Here is a 25,486-nt window from a genome sequence, read left to right as displayed (position 1 = left end):
GAAATATGGCAAATTTACACTCAATATAAATGGATCACCCCACGAGAGCCACTCCATCTAACATGTTGTACTATAAGGAACACTTCTTGCACTTCTCTCAGTTAGGTTTTATTACACGACCAAGATATCTAGATTTATTCTTATCAAATGCACTAAGGGTTGCCATTGGACAACTTAGGATATTGTCTCACCAACTTGAGATTGAGAATGGTCAGGCTAATAGAGGCCCTAGGGAGGAAAGGCTATGTAGGTTCTGCCACATAGAGATAGAGGATGAGTATCACTTCACATGCAAGTGCCCAACTTATGCCGAGATACGAGTGGAATACCAAGACATATTAGGACCCTCTCCCACCCTCTCCAAAGTATTAGATACCCCGAATGTAAAGAACCTAGGTAGGTATATCTTAGAGCTAAAACAACATAGGGAGAATAAATTACAAAGTGTTACCCATAACCCTTTTACTATTTATCACCTTGTAATTAGTGTAATTTTTTAGGAACAAGGGCAGACAATGAATGTGGATACACTTACGCCGCTCGGCCTCTCTCTTGAGGAAGCCGAAACGCAAAGAACAACCAAACGCCCTCGGAGGATGGGCTTCAAAACAAGTCGACACGGAGTAGAAAGGATTAAGAAGATAAGGGAAAGTGAGCTACGTCGACTATAAGCTATGGTTGGGGTACCTTTTATATTGGGGCCACGGGCCACATCCACATCGAAACCCTTTGACCTCCTGCTTCTCTTCGAGAGACTTGGATGGAAATGAAATTAGGCTTAGTATAACATCATTTTCGTTGTAGAACATGTTTGTTATTTTACTAGAACTATTTAGCTTAAAACTCTATCTTAATTTTTATTTTTTGCTTTCGATGAATAGGTAAATATCCCATTATTTGTTGTAAACCATTTGTCTCATGGGCCAATTTGGCCTTAGAAGACGTTAATATGTCTTTCTTTCTTTCATCTTTCTCTCTCTCTCAACACCAATGTATCATGACATGGGACAAATGTGGAGGCTCACGCTTCACACATTATACTACACATGTTGCACCTAACTACAAAACCATATTCTTTGCGGAACGGGGAAACCGTACATATCGATACATGTTAGAGCCCATCCCTTTATTTGCCATTCGAACCATTGCTTTCATGCGACTCAGCTCACATGGATTGCAATGTGAGATAGGGCGTTGGGGCACAAGTGATGAGAGTGGTCGGCTATGCATACTTTGCCCTAAACAAGTTCGTGAGTCTGAGTATCACACTTTTGATACAATGCTCTGCCTTTGATCATATTCGACCATGCTTTCCACATCTCTTCGACTGAGCCCAATTCTTGCACGAATTTCTCTCCCAACCACAATGTGCACTCTCGATTGCAACATTCATTGGTAAAGTTCTTGAACATCGAGAGTCTCTACTCACTTTCACACGTATCACATGAAATGTAATATTTTTGGGCTCATAGGTCATATTTGACCTCCGAAGACAATAATATAATCTATCTCTCTCTCTCTCTACCATTCCTTTCACATCCACATATAAATATGACCACACACATAGCTTCTTTTTATCTCCACTAAGTTGTATTAAGATCCTTGATAGAACTTCCTTAAGTTTCTTTCCAATTTTCAACATGTAAAACCATTTTGGCCATCCGTAAATTCATACCATTTCCATTAAACTTTTTTTTTTTTCATTTCCATTAAACTTTTTGACTTTATTGCGCATTTATGGAAGCAATTTTCCATTGATCCAAATCTTTTACATCCATAGAAGAACAAAAATACATATATCATATATGTATCGTCTTGTATCATTAAATATTGTTGTGTGTGATGTTGACAATTATTGTGTGGGCACTTATATATTACCAAAGACAATAATGGCTCCCTTGGCTTTGAAGTAAACAATGTTATCTTTTAGATTGAAAAAAGGGTGATCTCTATCCAAACAAGCATGGAAGTCACGAATCATGGTAAATGATGAAGCATCCAACTATGAAACTGGAAATGCCATATGACATTATTTTCAATGATATGTGGCATCTGTTGTCATCATCTTTGGCAATGGAAATGTAATCTTTACTTGTTCAAGAGGCGAAGAGGGGGGAACTTGTCCCCATCAATCATAAATTATTAGAGTGACCAAGCTTAGAGAGAGACACACATGCACACCTAGAGCACTCTGAACTTTCCCCGCCCATTAATTAGAAGGACCATGCTTTTCATGAAATCCCTTGGATCTCACAAAGATGGAGGTGGGGAGGGGGGGGGGGGGTGTATGTGTGTATTGTGTATGTATTACTCCATATGCACATATATAAACCCAACCCCCACTCATCCTTCCTTGCTAGCTTAGCTCAATCAATTGCCCAAATCAACTAATCATGTTTCCTCTTCCTCTTCCTCTTCTTCTTCTTCAGCTCTTCATCCTGCTCCTCATCTCAGTGACACTAACTCCATTGTCCTTGTATATCTCTTCTCACCATAGCCAATTGGTCGTGGAGGCGGTGGCGGTGGCAGCCCCCACCCCATGCTTCGTCCCCGACCGCGATGCCCTCCTGGCCTTCAAGCTTGGCCTCTCTGACCCTAAGAAGCGGCTCATCACTTGGAGCATCTCCAAGTCCTGCTGCCAATGGAGTGGTGTCACTTGTGACCCCTCCTCCGGCCGAGTGCTCCGCCTCGTCCTCTCCATCCGTGGCGGCGCCCTGCAGCTGCGCAACTCCTCCTCCGACATCATCGGCTCCACTCTTTCCAAACTCACTGTAAGCAGTGCCACCTTCATGTTCCATTAGAATAGATTAGATTAGATTAGAGAGAAGGAGACAATAGTAGGCAGGATGATTAGCGCACCAAAATCCAGACATGGTTCAGCATTGCTAATGAATGAATGTAAATGCAGAGCTTGGAACTCCTCAGTTTATCCAATCTTGCCTCGGCTGATGGCAGCTCCCCTCTCCTTCTCCCCGCCGGTCTGAAGGTCCTCCCCAATCTCAAGACATTGGCATTGATTGGTGGAGGATATTCAGGCCATCTCCCACCCGAGTGGTCGCGGATCCATTCCCTCCAAACCCTGGATCTTTCGTCCAATGACGATATCACTGGCCCAATTCCACCCGGCTTCTGCAGCCTCACGAATCTGCAGAGGCTCAACCTCCCGAAAACGCGTCCCTCCGACTCCGGGGCTGCATTGAATGGCACTATTCCTCAATGCTTGGGCAATAAACTCACCAAACTAGTAGACCTTGATCTCTCTTACAACAAGTTCACAGGTAATAATAATACATCATCATTCTTCATAATTTCAATGCTGGGCTAACCACTACTTCAACTTCATTCTGTTTTTTTTTTTTTGCGTCCTTTTTTTTTCAGTATAACCATGTGGATGAGAACATATTGTATGTAGGTCCTCTTCCTGCTTCGATTGGGAATCTCGTGAATCTCGAGAACCTCAAGCTCACTGGGAATCTTCTCACAGGCCCGATTCCAAGTTCCATAGGCAGCCTCAGCTCTCTCAAGTTCCTAAACTTGGGTGGTAACAAGTTCTCTGGAAGCATTCCACAGAGTTTGGGCCAGCTTGGTAGGTTAGAGGAGCTCCGAATCGGAGGCCAGGAGGATGTGAATACGCCCGATAACCTATTGGCCTCCAACAAAGAGCTCGGTGGTACGATCCCACCTGGGATAGGGCTCCCCACGAGGTCCCTTCGAGTTCTGAGGATTCGAGGAACCTCGGTTTCTGGCAATATTCCGGAATCGATAGGCCTCAACAATAAGCTTAGAGAGCTCTATCTAGATGGCAATGCGCTCACCGGTAGCATTCCTGGGTCTTTGGGACTCCTCAAGAAGCTGCTCACCCTCAACTTAGGCTCCAATCAGTTGTCTGGAAGCATTCCTGCAGAGCTTGCCAAGCCCAAGAGGAAGTTGAGCACACTTAACCTTTCCAATAACCAGCTTTCAGGTACCCCCAAAATCAGTCGATCTAATTCCTTCTTCTTTTTTATGATTTTATTGCTTTTTTTAAGTATAATGATCTATCAAAGAAAGAACTGTAAAGAAACAAATGCTTTTCTTTCTTGCCCTTTACATGCCAGGTCCCATCCCTGCAACTTTCTCAAACTTGTCCCTGGAAACTTTGGATCTGTCAAACAATAAATTAGGAGGTGATATCCCTGCAGATCTGGGCAATGCATTGACGTTGGCGACAGTGAACCTTGCCAATAACCGGCTCACGGGGACCTTCCCAAAATCCCTTTGGAATGCTAGGACTATCCTTCTCTCAAATAATCTGCTAACCGCATTGCCTAGTGGACACTTGCCAGAGCCCTTAGGCACCGTGCAAGAGCTAAATATTGCATACAATCGGCTCTCAGGTAATGGAAGAAGGTTGTCACTCTCTCAGGATTCGGAGTTTTGTGGTTTTTCTGCACAGAATAATGTAATGGCATATTTGTGTTAAAATTCATCCAAGAGCTAAGTTGGAGTAATAATATATATTAGTGAATGGTAATTTGCAGGAACTATCCCTCCTTGGGTCTTTGAATTCATAGTTATCTTCTTTATTGATTTGTCGAACAACAAGCTTGTTTCGCCTTTGCCCCCCTTCGATCTGAACGAGTTTTCTGTGAGCTATGTCAACATTTCTCACAACCTCTTCACTGGGCCAATACCAGAGGAATGGGGCAACTTGCGTTCACTGAATTCTCTTGATTTCAGCTACAACCAATTCAGTGGGAACATTCCTTCCAACTTCTCTGCAGGATCCACATTCCTCAATAATCTCGTCCTCTCACACAACAAGCTATCAGGGAGACTTCCTGATGCAATCTTCACTTCTGTGTTCTACAACTCACTAGACCTCTCCCACAACCACCTCTCAGGAACCATACCCGACATCTTCCCCGATACCACGCCTTTCCTGAGCTTCCTTGATTTGTCACATAATCAGCTATCCGGGGTCATACCGCCGAAGCTCTTCACATATTCCTCATTCATTATTAAGATCAAGCTAGATCATAACCAGTTTACAGGCCCCATTCCTGATCTGGGGGAAGCTTGCACCAATGGCTTAAGGGAGCTCAACTTTGTCACCTTGAATGACAACAAGTTTACAGGTATGACAGATGTACATGCAAAGATTTCAATTCCTTTTCCATCATTTAACAACCTACATGTGTGGTGCCAATGCGTGTTGTGTGAATGCAGGTTCTCTCGAGGGAGCCTCGTGGATAGCCGAGTGCGCGGACCGATTGAGTGTGTATGACATTAGTGGCAATGAGGTGGAGGGAGGGATACCTGACTTCAGCTCATGGACAAACATCCAAGTGCTGAACTTGGCAAGGAACAAGTTCAGTGGGGCCATACCAGAGAGCCTCTTTGCACACCTGCCATCACTGCTGGTGCTGGATCTCTCCTGGAACCGCCTGGTTGGTACACCTCCATTCAGGGCTGCAGCAGGTCTGAAAGCCATTGGGAATGCCACTGATGATGGGTTGGGTGGAGGGGCAGGGGCAGGGGCAGGGGCAGGGGACCCATTTGTGGCATTAGGGGGTCCCTATTATCAAGACGGCATAGTACGCACCCGAGATGGATTCATCGAGTCCTTCGCTTTCACACTGGCCGTTGCGCCCACCATCGACCTCTCCCACAATCGCCTCACGGGCGCCCTCGTTCCCCAAGTCGGCCTTCTCCGACGCCTCCGAATCCTCGACCTCGCCGCCAACTCTTTATCCGGTGCCTTGCCCCAAAACCTCGGCACCCTTCGTTTCCTCAAACTCCTTGATGTCTCTCATAATTCCTTCTCTGGACGCATCCCCTCTGGCTTGCAGAACTTCCCTCCCTCTAGTTTCGCTGGTAACCCCCGACTTTGTGGTCGGCCTCTCCCCATCACTTGTCATTGACACCCCCACAGTACAAGCAATGAAAGAACAAAATTTGGCATGAATAACTAACTACTCTTTTTGGGTCATATTGGGTCGTGGTATGTTAGGTTTGCCTATCAAATTTCTTAAGTATCGTGATATGGTTAAGAATGAAAAGAGCATGGCATTAAACCCTTTTACCCCTTTAGCAAGTATTGAAATGCTAACCCAATTATTCCAACAAATAGCCTTTTCCGTTTGAGCTATGCTTTGTTATTACCTCGCTCTTTGGACATGCCGCATCACAATAATGTTTAGTAGAATGCAAGGTCTTGAAATTGTCCATTTGTGGGGGGGTATCTCAAGACCAATTATGAATAACTAGACGGAAACAAAATGGAAACTACTCTAAATTGCACTATTTTCAATTGTCTTTATGTCGAGCAATGGTACAATTCTTTATATGACAACCCATGCATGTACAATATGCATGATTCTAGATAACATTGCCACAAGCGATGTTTCTAACAATAGAATATCTAAAGACATAAGATTATCTTTTGCACAATATCTAATCTCTTTCTTTGTGTTGACACCATCTCTTTCATGGCCAAAATATGCTTGAATATTTCAAGCTTATTGTGAAAGAGTGCTTTGAAGTTTGGTAAAGATATCCACTACACTCTCTTGACTTTTGTCATACCTTTTTGAATTTATTCAAGGACATGATGAACGTAAACTTCGAAGTGTTTGATATGTTTATTAAAGGTTGAGTTGTCAACAACATTAATTGCACTTCAACCATCACAAAAGATAGTTGTAAGCTCCAAATTTTGAATGTGTGTATGGCAAAAGGGCCTTCTTAGCAATATCACTTCAACTGTAGCAACGGATAAAGCTTTATATTCCATTTCACAAATTGGAGTTGCTATTATGCTTCCCTTCTTGCTTATTGGGGATGTTAGTGAAGTTCCAAAAAGTAAACAAAAGTTGATAGGTGGACTTGCAATCATCTTTATTAGTAAGCCCGAACTAAATCACAAAATCCAATACAATCAAGAGTATTGGATTTGCTATATCACAAAGCAAATGTTTGAGCCCATTTAGATATCTCATCATTGTAATTCTCTTCATTATTGTCAAGTGAGAAGACGTGGGGTCCAACATGTAGCAACTAAGCAAAGAATATTGAACGAGTACATGGTCTAGTGTAGCATTCGTAAAACAATACACTTATATAAAGTAGTGTCAACATCATTTCTTTCTTCATATTCACGAATACTATGTATAACTTTTATACATTGGTAATGAAATTGCAAGGCAACATATCAAACCTTCCCGGAATATCATTAAAATATTTGTAAGTGGAACAATGGAACGCTTAAACTCAAATATCCGAGAAAGCATTATAGCATACTCAAATATACCATATCAACTGTGTTTTCAAATAATACTTTACTTTTATAATCTAGTCTTCATTATCACATATCGTTATAATATCATTCACAAATAAATTTACAAGCACAATCTCATTGCCTTCATTGAAGACATAGAAGGTTAACTTTGCAATATTTTTTGTACAATCATGAGAAGAGAAATGAGCATTGACCGTTGGATACCAAATACGAGGAGCTTGCTTTAAACCATGCAACATTGCCATGTTCACTTGGCACCACATATCAAATCAAAATCTTTAATTAATCACCATATAGAAATGCAATTGTTGCATCCATGTAATGTTATTTCCAACCAAAGCAACCATGAACCTCACATGTTACATGACTAGTGGGTGTAAAAGTTTCTTTGTAAATGACTCCTTTCGTTTGGGCATAACCTTTTCACAACTAATGTAGCTTTACAATAGTCATATAAATCCATAACATAGTGTTTAACTTTGTATATTCAAGTACTAGTTGATTAGCTTTCAAATTAAAATTGACAACTTGAGCTTTCATTCAAGAGTTCTTGTAGGTAGTTGCTAAGTTAGCTGGAATCTAACTATAAATTTATTTGTGTTTATATGTAGGTTTGGTGGATAAAATTGTCAATTAATACATAAAAGGTGCTCCTCATTGAATGTCTACCAATGGTGATTTTCCATGTACATATGGAACATGCCCTTTCTGAGTGTTTCATTTAACACTATTGGTGATGCCCACACTCGTCAATAGGGATCGGCAACGGCTCGGCTTAAGCCTAAACTATTTGGCTTAGCCGGCTTAAAGCGGCTTAGCGGCTCGGCTCGGTTTAGGCTTGAACTTGCCTTAACGGTTTGAGCTCGGCTCGGCTCGGCTTGAGCCTCGCCAAACCGACTCAACAAACAAGGGGAAAGAGAGAGAGAGAGAGAGAGAGAGAGAGAGAGAGAGAGAGAGAGAGAGATGTTTCCAAGCCGTTTACCAAACCGGCACAAACCGGTTCGGTTCAGGTTTGAGATCCCCAAAACGGTTTAGGCTTAGTTGGTTTGGCTTGGATAAGGTCAAACCGGCTAAGCCTAAACCGAACCTTTGCCGATCCCTACTCGTTAACACTCCTTGGTTATGAATTGGAATGAATGTTGGTCAAAAAGATATTGATCCAAGAAGAATTTGAAGGAAAAACTCAAATAGGGATACATTTGGTTCCCACAAAGAAAAAAACAAAATGTTTCGACAATTGTTATGGTAAAGAAAGTTATTATTTTGGGAAATACCAAAAGTACTCACCGACTCCAATTCTTAGTTTAACACTATACCTCGCATTCAAAGGAAGCTAGTACTAACTCTATATCAAAATTACTCACATTTGTGTACTCCTCTTCATCCACCATGGCACGGACATTACAAAATCGTATAAAAAAGAGAACCAATCATTGTTGTCAAGCCACAAGAATCATTGTTGTTGCAATTGGATTTGGCTCGCTTGTCTTTGGGAGCCATATTATTCAAAATTTTATGTAAACGCAACCGATTTCTTATAGCTCAAATGTCGAGGTTGCACTATGTTGGCTTGGTTGAACCATGGGAGACAACTTTTTGAAAAATCAACTTTTGATGGTATAACATCCTCACTCCACTCCTAATTTGCCTACGATCAAGCAAGGCATTTATTAGATCAGGGAAGATGGAATGAAGAGAGCAAGTAGAAATCAAACTCCACTTTCATGCCACTTTTTGCGGCACGAATGAAGCAAGAGCCTACTCCTCCCCATAAGAAAAGCTCAAAGAAGAAGAGTCTTTATTGTAGTTAACGTTACCTTTCACACGCATGTATGGATGGAGGCAAATGTGTTTTAACCCAAACATTGTAAGGTTATGTACTTGTGACTAAATATCATCGTGCCAATATAAGAAGAGTGTTAGGAATTAAAACCATAATTCACAAATGGTAGAGCTCCATACGACGAAGGCTTGCTACCTATAGCTGGGCCATAAGCACCGAACAAGACAGACAGACAGACAGACAGACGGACAGACAGAAAGGGGCATGACACCACCCATGTTCGAGGAGGATGTAAGCATTTCTTCGTTTTCTCTTCCTCTCTGATCCCCTTCCTGCATTCTTTCTGCATCTCGAAGACTCACGCTACCAGTTATGTCTGATTATGCGGTTTTGGTGGATGTTTGCAGGACGAATTTGACTTTGGCGGCGATGAAGCCGAGGAACCTAAACCCGCCTCCTCCTCCGCAGGTGCACACTCCTACTTGTCCTCTCTCGAGACTGCAATAAAGGAAATCTATGGATTTTTTTAGTTTTTTTTGTATGTGTCATCCTTCCTTCCACTTGTTACTTCTCCATAAAGAAGAGCAGTTTTTTTGGCCTCTCCGTTTGAAGCTGAAGCGTGTATAAAACACGTTTCCCAGGAATACAGGAGAGAGATGAGATGCATTTGTTTGGTTTGGGTTTAAAAAAAGAAAAGTTTGAAGTGTAAGATTTCTGTGGAGTGAAGAGCTTCTATCGAAGATGTACTTCTGATAGAGAGCTCTACTGAAGGCAAAGGGATGATAATGGAAGGAGGTTTGTGACCATCCAATGGACATCGAGGAACCAAGGCTTAGGAGCATGAGAAAACTTAGCCAAAAGGAAAGATCCATTTAACTACCTTGAAAGAAAGGCCAGATGCAGTTCCCTTGTTACTCCTGTATTTGCATTTCTTTACACAAAATTCAAAATTACATCTTGATGGAAAGCTGAACAACAAGATTTCATAAGATAGTTTACAATATTTACCTTTATGGAAGGTCACATCCTAGAGACTACGTCTCACTTTCACACTATCAATTGACCTATTCAATTGTCGAAAGAACCTTACTCATAGGATGTGGACATAAAGTCAAGCAACATAATTAAGGTAACCTGAAGGTAGGATAATTTAGGTTATTGTGCTTCAGGTAATCCAAATTTTAGAACTTAACCAAGGTATTTCCACAAGCTAACTATAGTTGAAAAGCAGAACCCGTGAGGATTTTAAGGGGACTTATCTAAAGGAATCCAGGTCTTTTAATGGAAATGTCATTAGAAGATAAGTTGTTGCTTTGTTGTGTGAAACACAGGAATCCAGGATTCCTTGTGTAAGTTTAGTGATTCTATCTAATCCCAGTGCTCAAACTAAATAGGGATGATTAAAACTATGGATGTGGCTCTGTCAGGGAGGTGACAGATGTAGTGTTTGTATCTTGTTTGTGATGTGTATCATCCAAAGTGCTCTGCATATTGGTCTCAGGATTGAGGAGTTTCCATATTCAGACTTACTGTTGATATTAGATTGACAATATGTGGATGCCCTATGCTTGAATTGTATACATAAAGAGAAAATCCACTGGTATGCTGACCATGATTGCGGCATAGCCACAACATCCTCTATTTGCCAGTTTACACTGAATGGATTGAACAGATGAGAGAAAAGAGATTCGAAAATTCATCAATACTCAAATATGTGTGTGAAGGAGGCCGTCTATGCTCATCAGTATGTTTTTAACATCATGCCATCACATTGCCTTGATGGAAATCATAGTTCCATATATTTCTGCCTATCACGTTTTTTCATTTTTCATAATGAGGAGAGAAAGGACTGACAGCCAAATTATCGACATGTTCTGTCCCAAGTTGTGGGATGATGCAATGTGATTGAATATTTCTTTGAAAAAACAATTCAACAATTTCCAGGATCCAACAAATGTAAACAATGTCATTTAGTCATGGTCTTAGTTTTTCGGCCCGGGTCTAGGTCCTGATCAGGCATTCGTTGACAACCATCTGGTTTTGGATATTGTGGATGAGAGTTTCAACATTAGGGAAGGCTGGGGATGCAATCTTGAGGTACTAGTGTTGTGCTAGTGAAGGCACTCTACCTTTAATGATATCCCTACAGTATTTGTGTTATTCATTTGAGAAAGAAAACTAATGTCATCTTAATTGATATAATCACCATTCTTTTCACCTCTTTAATTGCACAAGGTTGTTTGCTAGCTTGCTGCATGAGCCCTTCCCAACACTAGTGGTGGAGGGCCAACCTAAGCTATTGATTTACACCTAAACTGCTTTGTTGGCAGCAGTCAAATCTCGCATTACTCAATCTCAGAAATGGAAAAACTTGGAATCCACAAGGGAGAAAGAAGCTACCATACCTTGGCCACATACTGGCAACAACAGTGTGAAGGGACAGAGAATTCTCTAAGATTTCAGCCTACAACTATGGAGTTGGGCTGTTTTTTTCATAAAGAGCTACTTGTATGTTAGTACACTATCTATGGTTCTTCTAATGAATCATAATGAAAGAGGAAATTACGCAAGAGGAAACCCCACCAAGGCTACATAATGGAAATTCTGTAATGTTTCAGTCTACGATTATAGTTGGTGATGGGATGTATATAACACAGACAGAGAAAGTGCCAAGACGATGAGGGGTTGGTAACCTGACACTTTTCCCATGTGTGAGACACTTTAGCTCCATTTTTGGCACATATATTTATCCATGCAGTTTGAGAGTGCCTCCTAGCTGTACAGTTCTGAAATATGTTTGTAAAAATCTTGTAAGGGGATCCATGGATCTAAGAAACAACACAATAATGGTTTCACAGAATGACAGCAGAAGCAAGGAATGAGATAACACATTAAGGGGTACGAGCCTTGTGTAGACTGAGAGAAAAGAGTACAACTTCATGAGCAGCCTGTGGGAAGGTGAATCTTTGTGAGTCACCTGCAGGAAACAGATTCAAATGAGCAAACAAGGAAGATCACATGTCTGAAGCGAGGTGGAAGCTGATTGGAATTCAGAAAATTAGAATATTACTAGGGAAGGGACCTTTATATAGGTCTAATTAACTTGCCAAGATGAGGGTATTTATTGAGTTAGGGCCCTATCTATCACCATAATCAACTAATTATGCTAGCAGCAAATATGTTAGTAAATGTATATAGCTAACTAGCTGTTTCTAAATCCTGAGTTTAACAACCCCCATAAGCACCAGTGGTGGGTTCAATAGATAATATCTGTAACTGAGCAACCAAAGTCTTCGGTCTGTCATCTTTGGTGAAGATGTCTACAATGCTGTCTGTAAATGTGGAGGTGAACACTGCCCTTCTGCCAGTGGATGTGAAACTTGATCGCTTTGTGATATTCAATGTTTCCATCATAGATGATAATTTGGGCCCTAGTATGCATGTGATAGTCATGCACAATGACCATCATATGCAACAATCAACTAAAGGACAAAGTGAACATAAATCAACATAGATGAACTTGAACAAGAAAAAGGATTTGGAACTTCAATGAGTGACTTCCTTTTGAACTGATGTCTTCTCATAATTTATTTTTACTTGCCCCTTGGAACTCTTCAAAGAAGGTAAGTTGAGATTGCGTGGTCAGTATAAAATGGTCACAGGTGTCAACCATAATCTCGAATCCTTTTCTGCTCCTTGCTTTTGCATATCTTTTCCTTGATTCTCATGTTTTGGAGCACACTTATCTTCCTATATTTGTTGAAATGGTAGGCCGAGTATTTGATAGAAATCATATTGACACCAAATTATTATGCACAGTAGGAAGAATAACATGATGTATCCATATGTGATTTCAGCTGCTAAACGAAGCTTCAGTGAACTAGAGGATGATGATGAGGAGTTATTTCCTTCCAAAAAGGTTTGACTGAATTCTATTGTCTGGAAATATGTTTTTTTGAATGTATTGAAACAGCTCCGCTTCTTGACAAGTGTTGCTTTGTTTATTATTTTCAGATGTATGGAGCGACTCTTACAGGAGGTGTGGATCATGCAACGACCACCATCATAAATTTGAGAGCAAGGCACGAAAGTTCATTATGTGTAAACTGGAAAAATATATTCTATGAAATGTATTCTCTGGAGTGTATTAGGGGCTGATTTTATTTGGAAAGGCCTTTCTTAGTTTTGTCTACTCACATTGCTGACATGATATTTTATTTTTGTAGCCTAGAGGAACGAGACGAAAAGGTTGCATCTCTACAGGTAAGAGTGGTATTTTTGCTGTTATATTATAAAAGTCATGTTTCCAGATTTGATGTCTTCAAAGAAGAGTAATTCAGTTGAAGTGGGAAAAGTCTATTGACCGCACCATCATATGTAGGTTTTTTGATATTGGTGGTAGTATGTGTTTTGAAGTATATGATATATAGCCTACTGGAATTCAGGCTTTGGATTTGTGTGGATGGATTCTATGGCTCTAAACCACAGGGTTTCTAGGTTTCTTGAAAAACGCTGTCTGAGTGAAAACTTACCTACATTAGAACAGACTCAAATTTTCTTTCTATGTAATGAATAATCAACCATTTTTGTCATGCAGACTCAAAATGAACATGCAAACTCAGAATTAGAGAGATGGAGAAAAGCTTTTCAAAATGATTCAATTCTGCCTTCTGGAACAACTCCAGGTAACAAAATTATATTGAAGTTTGAAAATTCAGATGCCATTTTTTTATATCAAAATTGATTTACTCTCATGCCTTAAAATGCAGATCCAGATACGGTTTTGAAAGTTCTGCTAACGTCCCAAGCTTCTGAAGGACAATTAAAGGACCAGGTGAGAATTTGATAGAATTCTTTTGTCTACTCAGAAGATGGTAAGATTTAACATATGTTTGCTTCATTTATCTATCCTGAGTAACTGCATAGCATCACAGAATTTAGGACATCTGTTTGATCCATGCCTTCTAAGAGAGGTTTGTGATGTAGATCATATTTGTGAACAACTGGGAGTTAACTTCCTTGTTTAGGAATGACATAGCTTTTGGGATATGAAATTAAGTTAAAGTCCAAAATCTGGAGGTGTTTCTTTGTTTATGTAAGGTTTCGTTGATTAAATTTTTTTAGTTAAATTGATAGTTTGACAGGCAGATTTCAATTACCACGTCTATGACTAATTGAACAACATCTTTTTTCCCTGGTGATTGATGGTTCAGATTTTCAATGCAAAGAGGAGGGAGGGTGCAATGCTTGTGAAACTTGCAAACAAAGAGCAACAGATTGTCCAGCTCAAGGTGATATTTGCTGCACAGTTTTTGTATGCCTTGGTTGAACCAAATGCACAAAACTATTTTAATTTGTGTATTTTATCTCCTGATCCAGTATTGCAATTCAAAGAAGTAGAATCTAATCCACATGCTGTCGATCTGTGTTTTGCTATGCTAAATCCTTTCCTAGAATGTGCTATTTTGATGATAAAAACTTTGAGGCAAACATCTTTTCTTTGTCATATGTTAGTGTTATATAGTATGGAAATAGAGAGAGAGGAGGTGTGGTGAGTCTTGTGAGATCCTGAAAAGTGTATCAAACAGTGGTTCATCAAGGTACTTTGTAACTACAAATGACAGATTGACCATTTTTTATTTTTCCTCTTTGGCCCTTACAACTTTTGTGCTCTTTGTCCTCTTCAAAGGATTATTCTATACCAGCTCATACATGGCATTATCTTGGCCTTGTAATGCCAGCTAACACAAAATTCAAGGTCCCAAATACAGGACCAAGATGCATTCCTACCCCTGAAACACAGAATCCAGGATCTTGCGACATTGACGAAGATTGATACAGAGCTTGACTGCTAGATCATGGTTCATAATATATTACCTTCATAGAGTGACATATAGAAGTACCCTTATTAGTTTCTAACAAATGACATTTGCCCAAGTTAATCTTTCTAACCATACACACTATGAGAGGAATGTATGAATGTATCATAAATCTATGACATGGAGTTTTCCAAAACCTAACACTAATTCGTCAGTGTCATGATTTTGTGCTGTGATAGACTCAAGTAAATTGTATGGAATAATATGCTATCTTTGTGCCCTTTCATTGTTTTTTTGCTTTTATATAGATTAAATTATGCTATTTTTAGCATTAAATTAAGAGTTTTCAATTTTACAATGCTACAGAGCTATATATATCTGAGCAGATAATTAGGCATCCTTGATGCAAATCGACCAAGGATAAGTACAGACAAAATCATATTTAATGAAAAATGTACTGATATCACCCTGTATCTCACTGGCAATAGCACATTTAATGCAAGAAGTAGCTCTATTTTCTTCTTTTATCCCCATTACAAAAGCATAGCTGGAAATTAGCTTAGGAAATATAAACATTTGAAGGAGATGTATGAAATGATTCGTATAGCTTTCTTTCTCTACACTGTAAAATTCTTCTACTGTTTCACTATTGTATTTAGTGAAGAAACCATTCATCTATAAAATCACTAATACTGAAAGAGTAAAGTCTTCACATACATTTGTTCATGTTGTCCATACTGAAACAAAAATAAAATTACCAGAGTGCCAAAGACCTCTCTTATATGTATAGGTGGCTGACATGGTGGATGAGGCTTGTCGATTATTTGCTAGAAAACTCGCCTAGTGTACATGTTAGGTTTGTAGTGGAAGTCTATCCCATGCGCTAGATCTTTCTGACCCTTCACTAAGTTCCCTGAATCCCATGGTTTGTGAGCACCTTTGTTAGAGCACACATGGTGATGGCCTGGCCTTTGGGCGTTCCAACTGACTTCGAAACAATTGAGGCAGTATAAGCATAGAAATAGAAACTTGATTAAAATGGTTGCGTATGATCTTCAGTGCACTGAACAGAAAGGTAAGCTGGACAGGTAGGCCAGCAAACAATTGTTTTCATAACTGTTATTCAATCAATCTCCTTTCTAGTAACATATGGTTGAATTTTATAATTATATCAGCAAGTAACGTTATTTTCAAAATTGGATTCCTCACATGACTGCTAAACCTATTTTTATAATTGTGTTGCAGACAATGGTGCATGATCTAAAGTTAATGTTGAAGCCTCCAGCAGTACAAGTATGTTTTTCTCCTTTGAGATTTTTCTACAATAGTTTGAAATGCTTCTAATTTGAAGGGATGAGCTAACTGATCAGTTATGGGTTCAAACTGCATTCGTACTTTCTTTACTTGTAGACCTTTCGTGCATACATGCTCTTCTGTTGAAGGCTTTCAAGTCTTTGCAATACATGATCTTATGTACACTATAACATGCTTTTGCATTAGTTCTCTTTCAGTGTATTGACACTTGAAAGTTGAAATCATGATACAATATTACTCTATGTAGAAAGGGGAGATATCTTGTTTTGTAGAAAGTCATACTCATCAGAAATTTCATTCACAATTTGTATTGATCATTAGCTTCAATTTCAATAATTAAAAATGCATCATAGAAAAAAATCTTTTTACCTAAATGGATTATGGAAGCATGCCTAATGCCATGAGCTCTGTTGTCTCAGGCTAGACGATTGTTACTGGATCCTGCTATACATGCAGAGTTTACACGCATGAAGGTAACTGGGTTTTAATATATCAAATTTAATAATTTTCTTTGATATGCTCTCATTTCACACGTCGACGCTGTCATGGGCATTGAAAAATGTGAAACTATTTATCCAGCATGATCTATTGCCTCACCAAATTGTGTAACCATATGTAGAGTAAAAAGGTGGAATCTCAAGGCCCAAGGGCATGAACCATGTGGATAGTGGGGGAAGGGGGGTCTTCCCAGGAATTTCATAAAGTGTCTTTGCGTACTCATTTTCATACGGTTCTTTTCTTGTTGTCATAGAAAAGACAATATTTTCAGTTGTAATACCGTGTTGAGTGTCATAGGCCATCCTGGTCTTTTAGATACATCATGACATTTTATTTAATTGGAGTTCCTTTCATTGATATTGAGCGGCTTTTGTAAAATTTCAGAAGGAATTAGAAGCAGCCGAAAAGAAAATTAAAGAGTTGCAAGATGATCTTGGAGCTGTTCAATTCACACCCCATAGTAAAAATGGCAAAATGTTGATGGCAAAGTGTCGTACTTTGCAAGAAGAGAATGAGGAGATCGGACGTGAAGCATCAGAGGGAAAGGTCTGTCAAGAGATTTCTGTTTTTTTCATGTGTGTGCATGGTATTGTTTACTAGAAGCATGTCTTGACACCAATTTCTGAACCAGTAACTGTAAGTTGTGAAGGGCTCATGTCAGCATGTAAAATTGAGTTTCTTGATAAGTCAGTTGTGACCATTTGAGTATGTGAGTCTTTTGTTTACCCATTGAGAACAGTCGAGTTAACGTTCCAGCATATTGCAGATTCATGAGCTTGGAACCAAACTGGCAATGCAGAAATCTTTGAACACTGAATTAAAAAGAGGATATCAAGGTGTGTTTGGTATTCATGTTCAAGGGTGTCTTTCTATCAATATTGGTTGACTTTTGTCTTGTTTCAGAGCTTTATGAGTATGTTGAGGAAATTACAGAAGAGGCAGAGCAGTCGCATGAATTGGTACCTTTTTTTTTTAATGTGTTTTTCAAGGTCAGTTTTCGAAGCTGCTAGTGAAACTCTATCCTTATAATTTGTAGGTCAATATTCTCCAAAGACAACTCCAACATAAAGAGCATCTTCTGCTAGGGCTTCAACAGAAACTTGACAATGTTAAAGACAATAGAATTGTGGTTGGTGAAGATGAGAAGGTGAAAATGGAATCTGAGAATCTGGGAGAATGAAGCTGTAAGAGAAATAGGTGGTAAGCATTTCAAGTGTGGTCAAATGGTGCTCTTTGTGGGTGTTAGGGAAGAGAGGATTCATTCTGCAGGATGAAGGCATAAGAGCTCACTAAATCAGCTTTCCGGGTGCACATGGTCGTACCGCTAGTTAGACATGGTTTACTGTCCTTGCCCTGTACATTTGAAGCCAAGCAAGTCCTGCAAATCGAACTTTGAATACAAGTATGCAATGAAAATTTCTTCTGTTGGGATCAGTGCCTGCTAATTCCTGTGTTACACAGATTGGTTGCACTCTGGTACCTGCATTTTTTTGCTGGATTTTCTGTTTCCAACACAGAACTGAGAATATAATTATGCAAATCTGTTTTGTATTGTGAGACATGTAATGTGAGGTCATTGGTGCACCTTTTCAAGTCTTATGACATTGAAACAGTATGGACTTTGCATGGTGATTCCACTGTAGACATAGGTTTTAATCTTCATAATTTTTGAGGATTAACATGAGTATTGATTAGCTGGATAATTTTGGAGAGTATTGATTTGCTTATTTGATTAAAATCTTCCAAATTTCATATCTTTCACCGATTCTTGAAGAAGGATCAAGACATAATAAGAATTTTTGGAGACATGCACACTGTTTATATAGCGGCTTGGAGAAACATTGATCTCTACTTCACCACCTAGGTAGGTTCTCAATTAGAGCGCTGTATGAAGTATACCTTGTGGATGATTTCACATCAACTGGACAGTTTAGTAGTTCAATAAAATATGTAATCAGGCTAATCAGGCAGGGTCATCTAATTATTACTTGAGAGGTAATACGTTGTCACCTGCACATTTTAAGAGGTCATCGAATTTCTTATGGAATCGGGGCTTCCATCTGTCTGCAAATAAGTATTTGTAATTTACCTTTCCAGATGTTGTTTTCTTGACTTGCCATCTGTAAGAGGGCGTCCTTATTCATTTGCATTTGATCTGAGATATGATGCTGAAACCGTCTCTAAAGAGATTGTCAGTGTACGGAAATCATGTGATGACCTTGGTAACGTTGGCAAAGCTAACATTATTATTTTCTAGAGCAAAATACATGGGCTTTCTTCTTATCTATTGTTGATGCAATGAACAGTGCATAGAATAAGACAAGCATGTTATATGTACAATGGATGAGAATCAAAATCTGAAAGTTCTTTACCTACCTTTCATCTCCTCTCCTTTCCCCCATATAATATCTAAAACAAAACTTATGCTTTTTGTTTGATCTCTTTAGTTTTCCCTTCAGATTCAAAAAAGAAACATAGGTCTTCTTTTTCATTTTCTACCTTCCATTTCAAAGAAACTTGGAAATAGAGTTTGAATCAATTGTGGGTTGTAACTATCTTTCAAATGATACTTTCTAGGTCTTCTTACATTTTGTACCTTCCATTTCAAAGAAACTTGGAAATAGAGTTTGAATCAATTGTGGGTTGTAACTATCTTTCAAATCATACTTTCTAGGTCTTCTTACATTTTGTACCTTCCATTTCAAAGAAACTTGGAAATAGAATTTGAATCAATTGTGGGTTGTAACTACCTTTCAAATGATACTTTCAAAAAGTATTTTGACCCCCACATTACTCAAAAAGTACTTGGAGAAACCACTATCCATTTTCATTTCGCACATAACTTCCTCATAGAAACATGCTATAACAGCTCTATACTTGTACACGTGAAAAGTGAAGCGAACATAATCAATTTTCTGGTCTGAATAGATACCTCCTTGCTCTAAACCTGGATGTGGGGATCTGGTTTTGTCACTGCATACATAAACTAGTTTGATGACATCACCACTAATCACAGTCATTCCACAGTTTGTCTTTCTCATTTGTTGGTTACAAATTAACTACCATTCTTCAAATTTCAACTTCAAAAATATTGTAGGTAAGAAGGTCCAATGATATTTGAAGAATTTGTTGATCTCACATAAAGACATGATTTTTTAAAGGTGATGGACTAGGTGATGTAAAACTTCTTCTTGAAAGGACTAAATGGACTTGTATTTCAAGAGATATTAGTCTCTCTAGAGATGGGAAGATTAAACAATCTATAAACAATTGAATGTTTGAAAATCTACTCTATTTCTGCTCTCTACACTCTGACACAACATCAGTTCCCAGATATGTCAGATTTCATTCAATTCTTTAATCTCAATAGTCTCTCAGAATATTACTTTGACTTATTCACTCCATATTGTAGGGTGGACCTGACAGTTAATCAGAGAGCTCTCTCCAAACAGCATGTATGACTTCACCAAATCCAGCTTTCCATATAATTGAATCGAAACTACTGAAGTGACTTTCTTTTCCAATCACTTCAACCTCACTGATCATATTTATTCATTATGCATTAGAGTATCCGTTTCTTCGTCATCATTCTAAACATAATAGGAAAAAAAAGAGATCAGTTGAGCATTAAAGCAAGATGTACAGTCGATTGCCAAAGGAAAAACCATTATGATTTCCATAGTTATTCTACTATTCCAAACGTTAAAATGTCAAAACCAGACAATACGCAACATTCTTTAGTTATCATAAGACTTCCTAATATTCAAGTTCATTTTTAACACGCATTCGGACAATGATTCCTATAGAAAAGTGGATCGTTCTCACAACCAAATAGTTTCAGTATCACATCATCCATCATACTGAGAATATTCTACTGATCTCATAAGATACATTCAGCGCAGAATCCTGAATTCTAATAGTCCATCCAAATATGCTTCAAGAGGCATTCCAAATAATCTTGTCGCTGTTGTAGATACATACATTTACAAATGAAATTCAAAACCCATTTCCCACTCTTAAATTTATGCTGTAACTGGTGGCACAAGTTTTATGTGGCATTATCCACTTTGAAATTAAATTTACAAGTAGAGTCCAGAATCAAACTGCAATGGCAAGAGAACTAGAAACATACCGTTAAAAACTGTGACAGATGGTCCCTTTTCTATGATGGGTATAGATTGATTACTCATTGAAAAAAGACATTCCAAAAAGTAGACTTCAACAGTGGCTGGATTCGAAGTAGATCTCAACATCCTACAGATATTCTATATCCCCAGCTCCATATTCAACCTCCACAAGTTGATGGAGTGTCTTCATATTGATTGCAGTGCAAATGATACCCCATGTTCTTGATTTTGTATGATAGCTCTTGCGTTCAACGAAGGTTCAATCTTTCCCAAGGAAACGAAACAAGAAACTATTATCAGAATACTTCAATACTACTTCAATCCTTACACAAGGTTTCTGCATTACCATTCTTGCGAATATCAGAATGCAAGTACAGATGCAGTGGTCTACAATGGCAGATAGCATGCCACAAAGAAACAAATGAACAGAAAAGGAAACTTAGTTAAACATGTTGTATATCAGCTTGTCTACTTCAACTTTGTATATGGTGCTTAGAATTAAGACCAAGGAAATTAGTATCTAAAAGTGATGCAAACCTACAAAGAAAGAAAGTTTCTTATCTTCAAAATGTGAAATGCATGTTAGGAACATAAAAGGTGACAAAAAACCAGAGATGTGACAATATTTGCCAACAAAGTTTCCCAATACATTTTTAGGCATTCAGGAGAAACACGACCAGAAAGAAAATTTCAACTTATTCGTGAATTGTGAAATGAGATTTATGGATCAATTAATGAAGTGGTGAAGATGGATTTTTGACTCAATGAACTTGTGAGCAGTGAAGATTTTTAAACATGATCACTTCTTTAGCCAACAGATAAAGAGTAAGGAAGACTTGTAACATGAACACATGACGTTTTTTGTCCTCAATTTCTGTTTGTTGATAAAGTTAGATACGATCCCTTTGGTGCAGTAATATGGTGGAAACAAGTGAGTATTCATATGAGGAGTTCGACAATAAATATGAGGGTATATTAAAGATTTATGATCATAGCAACCAGATTAAGGTCCTGATGATATTGCAATGTTAGACATTACAAAACATTACATCTATCACGAATAATATCACCGCTGAAAATTGTTCAGCTACATCCATTTACATCAAAAGATTCAAAATATATGCTAGCAATAACCTTTCTTTGAGGGGAGGGGAATCGCATGCATGCAGCTATAGAGATTAAAAGAAATACCTCTTTTCTTCAGGAACTTTCTGACGTTTCTTAGCCATCGCACTGACTCATCTTGATAGTTGGATGTTAAATGTGCTATTGCAAGATCTGCTAGCTTGACATCAATACCCTTCTCCTTTATGACTTCATAAAATGCCTTCTGTAGTCTCTCGCTCAACTTTCTGTGGTTATGAAAAAAGATCACATCAAGATTTTTGAATATAATATCGACCCCTTTCAAACATTTTATATATTCAATCTTACAATCAGAATCAACAATCAATAATCAAGTTTTAGTGCCATTCACATGAGCAAAAGGCAAGAAAATTACAGAAGAACCGAGAGAACATATGTGACTCTAATGATGGGAAATGAGAATTAAGTAATAAAATATCATTTTTTATAAGAAGCAGATTTTTATTTTGGAACTGTGATTTTGGGTCCAGGAGGAGAGGGACTCCCAAGCATAAACAGCTGTTCCTGAAACTATATGCAGAAAAGCTATAATAGATTTGCACCAAACAGTGACACTGCTCCATACTAATTCCCAGATCATCAGCACTTTCCCATCCTCTTCAGTAACGAGCTCAGAAAAAGGCTATAGCAAAGAATTCTGAAATCTGTTGGGACCTGCCCACAGGTTTATCAACCTTCTCTTCCAAACTGATGACCTCATATTGCTGTGGCTATGTTATAAACATTTTTTGAGGTATTCATTCAATAACAGTGAGTGAGTGCATGGATAACCTCGAGTGGCAAATGATGCCATAAAAACATACATCTGTGTACTGCAGTCCCTGCTGATGTGTGTAGACTTGCGTTACACTTCTATCTATCTGTACCCATCTGTTCTTGAACCAGGTTTCGACGCCCTTCCAGTATCGATCCTCCTTTCAACCGAAGCTAAAACGAACCATATCTCAAGTTTGATTCTCCATGTTCCTGATCTATACATGTGGCTTGACTATTTGGAACTTCCATTTTGACTGGATATTCTCATGTTTTATGTTGGGCCAGATTGTTATGATTTACATTATGCCACTTGACTATCTTCAATAGGTATATGTTCTGTCCTTTAGGTCTCTGTTTAACTATGAAATAATGTGGGTAATAATCTTAGGCGTCTGTTTAGTTTGATGCTAGCTCATTGTAATTTGTACAGGAATGATTCTAGAGGATTGACTTTAAGAAAGTGGGACCTTTTGCAGCTATACTGGAATCTATTAAGGCGACTTATTGGTTTCCTAGAAAACCAGTACAGACTTCATATTGATTTTTCAGCTGAGCTTTGACTTGTTCATATCTTGGAAAATATAAACGAGTGTTATCCAGATTCCACTATTCCCAGATTCATACAATTCTGGATTCTGAGTTCAATAGAACAATAAGAAAGACCCTAAACCTAGAATGGTAGCCAGCAAATAAAACCTGCCTTCAATGTAATATCCATTAATCAGTACTAGAAAAGAGCATAATTAGTTATGACTAACAAGTTCCAGCACTCTAAAATGACTTGACGTTTAATTGAATAAGGCAAGTCCTTCTCAGGCAGCCCTCTCACTCTATATGTACATGCAACCTACCCAGTTTCAGCACTCTAAAAGGCATAGCATTAGAGAATTAGGATGTGAAAAAGAGGTCATATAAATCCTAAGATGGAGAACATCTAAATTTTCTGTTATGTTACTACACAGTTTTTCATAAGATGCAAGTAAATTCCCATCGCCTTCTCCACAACAGTTTGTGAACTTCTTTTTCAAGATGGTGTTTCAGCTCTCAGATAGATTTTTTTCTTCATATGTAACTTAACCAACCACATATATATATATATATATATATATATATAACGTGAGCTAGTTAGCTAAGGCACTCATAAAGCAGATTCAAATTTGACTACGTAAAGACTGTTGACATGTAACTGAAACACATGATAGGAGTATATATCGCTGAAATGAACCTTTTTCATATACTTACGAGAAAACTGGACCAGAATAGGGATGATCACTTTGAATATATTCTGATTTACCAACACACATCACATCTTCAATGGTGACAGATTGGTCCACATAATGACAAACAATAAGAAATCGTGCTTCGTCACCTTGCGCTGCTTTTTTTATTTGAACGTTCATACTCAGATGTTGAATCAAATTCAGTTCATCTTCATTATCCTCGAGTAAATATTCTGCATCATCTGGCTCCTCTATCTCTAGAACACATGTTACAATGATCTCCTCGTCTCTCAGATTCCTTCGAAGCATCAGCCCACTACTGCTACCTTCAGTTCGTACAATCTCAAATGGATGAAATGAGCCACTGACTTCACTCTGGCATGAAAAAAACAGCAGCATCTATTAGACTTCCTTGTTCCTTGCCCTCGTATGTGTATTCCATAGTCGTAGAACACTTGGCAATGAACACGTACAATACATATGTTATGTATTCTAAAAGTGTTTTACTTTTTTTTTAAATACGTAGAATACATATTCTAAAGATAAAATACATTAAATGCTGGTAGAATACGTGGATACATAGAATACAATACATATTTCTTATAGTTGTTATTCAACAATTGTTTTCAGCCAAATTTTTAGCTTTTAAAAAACATATATATAATTTTTGTTAACATTAAATATCCTTTAAATACGTAGAATTCATGAAACTTCGTAAAAACGGTAGTTTTGAGGCGTAGAATGTGTTGAATACTTCAGAGTCTTCCAAAACATATTCTAAGCATAAAATATTCATTTTTTAGCAAGATATAGTGTACGCCATTGTTCATTAATATAATAATTTTCCATAATTGTATACGCATATAGATATTCATGTATATGCTGCAAACTCTCTTGAAACGAGATACTCAGTTTGGAATCATTGTTAAATTGACCGACATTACACGCGTGTGTATGTCGATATGCATGTATGCGGGTACGTATGAACCTACCTTGCTCTGCTTGATACATTGCAGCGTTTCGTCGAGTTGCTCCTTGAGGGCCTTGAGAAGATGATGGTCGGGATGATGGGGAGGCGGAGGAGCACTGGTACCAATTCCGATGCCTGTTTGGCGTGCGTCATGGTCTTTCCTTGCATCAGAAGAATCGATCCCCAATGCTTCGAACTCGGTACATCTCACGGACGAGGAGGAGGAACGGAGGGACAGTCGGCGCCGGAGTCTGAGGGGCGTGGTGATGCGAGGGAGGAAGGAGAAGGCCATCAGTACGTGCACACTGTTTAAGGTTTAGGGTTTAGGGTTTAGGCCATCAGTGCGCGTAGACGTGCTCCGGAGACAGGAGAAGGTATACCGTGTTATATTGGCTGGACATGGCACCTGAATGATTTTCCCCACCCCACCACAAAGAGATCATCACCCATGTTTGTAAATTGTGAGGTGATTGGTGATTGTTCCGGTCTCCAGACTCTCAAACAAATCCCACATTATCACAAAGACACGTGCTGATGCTCAAGATTCTCAATTCACGATGAAGGCAATACATAA

The 25,486-nt window shown here is 38.6% G+C and overlaps 3 protein-coding genes across 4 annotated transcripts; 2 read left to right on the top strand and 1 right to left on the bottom strand.

Annotated features, from left to right (window-relative positions):
• Positions 1 to 2,313: 2,313 nt before the first annotated feature.
• LOC147868188 (uncharacterized) lies at positions 2,314 to 6,285 on the top strand. Its single transcript, XM_087316292.1, has 6 exons — positions 2,314 to 2,771; positions 2,909 to 3,278; positions 3,413 to 3,964; positions 4,098 to 4,376; positions 4,521 to 5,117; positions 5,209 to 6,285. Exons 1-6 carry the CDS (start codon positions 2,394 to 2,396, stop codon positions 5,901 to 5,903), a joined length of 2,871 nt encoding a protein of 956 aa, XP_087172418.1. The 5' UTR covers positions 2,314 to 2,393; the 3' UTR covers positions 5,904 to 6,285.
• A 2,946-nt stretch (positions 6,286 to 9,231) lies between these two features.
• On the top strand, positions 9,232 to 18,290 carry FIP37 (FKBP12 interacting protein 37). The gene is made up of 14 exons (XM_087316280.1): positions 9,232 to 9,353; positions 9,470 to 9,530; positions 12,920 to 12,981; positions 13,077 to 13,144; positions 13,289 to 13,325; positions 13,660 to 13,747; positions 13,832 to 13,896; positions 14,276 to 14,353; positions 16,127 to 16,174; positions 16,615 to 16,668; positions 17,078 to 17,239; positions 17,460 to 17,529; positions 17,597 to 17,652; positions 17,730 to 18,290. The coding sequence occupies exons 1-14, from the start codon at positions 9,327 to 9,329 to the stop codon at positions 17,871 to 17,873; spliced, it is 1,020 nt and encodes a 339-aa protein (XP_087172406.1). The 5' UTR covers positions 9,232 to 9,326; the 3' UTR covers positions 17,874 to 18,290.
• Positions 18,291 to 19,964: 1,674 nt separating this feature from the next.
• On the bottom strand, positions 19,965 to 25,295 carry LOC147868186 (uncharacterized). 2 transcript variants are annotated; one of them, XM_087316263.1, is made up of 4 exons: positions 24,935 to 25,295; positions 23,965 to 24,317; positions 22,012 to 22,172; positions 19,965 to 20,283 (listed from the first exon to the last, which is right to left on the bottom strand). In XM_087316263.1, exons 1-4 carry the CDS (start codon positions 25,202 to 25,204, stop codon positions 20,279 to 20,281), a joined length of 789 nt encoding a protein of 262 aa, XP_087172389.1. In that variant the 5' UTR covers positions 25,205 to 25,295; the 3' UTR covers positions 19,965 to 20,278. The 2 variants fall into 2 exon arrangements, with proteins under 2 accessions (XP_087172389.1, XP_087172396.1); XM_087316270.1 differs by lacking the exon at positions 19,965 to 20,283 and adding an exon at positions 20,516 to 21,084.
• Between the last annotated feature and the right edge of the window lie 191 nt (positions 25,296 to 25,486).

Source organism: Azolla caroliniana, unplaced genomic scaffold (assembly GCF_043228905.1).
Source record: "Azolla caroliniana isolate FFs.n. ecotype wild unplaced genomic scaffold, voAzoCaro1.0.p SCAF_1, whole genome shotgun sequence".
Taxonomy (NCBI): Eukaryota; Viridiplantae; Streptophyta; class Polypodiopsida; order Salviniales; family Salviniaceae; genus Azolla; species Azolla caroliniana.
The sequence above is the reverse complement of the archived record's forward strand: the minus strand, read 5'-3'. Positions and strand labels throughout refer to the sequence as shown.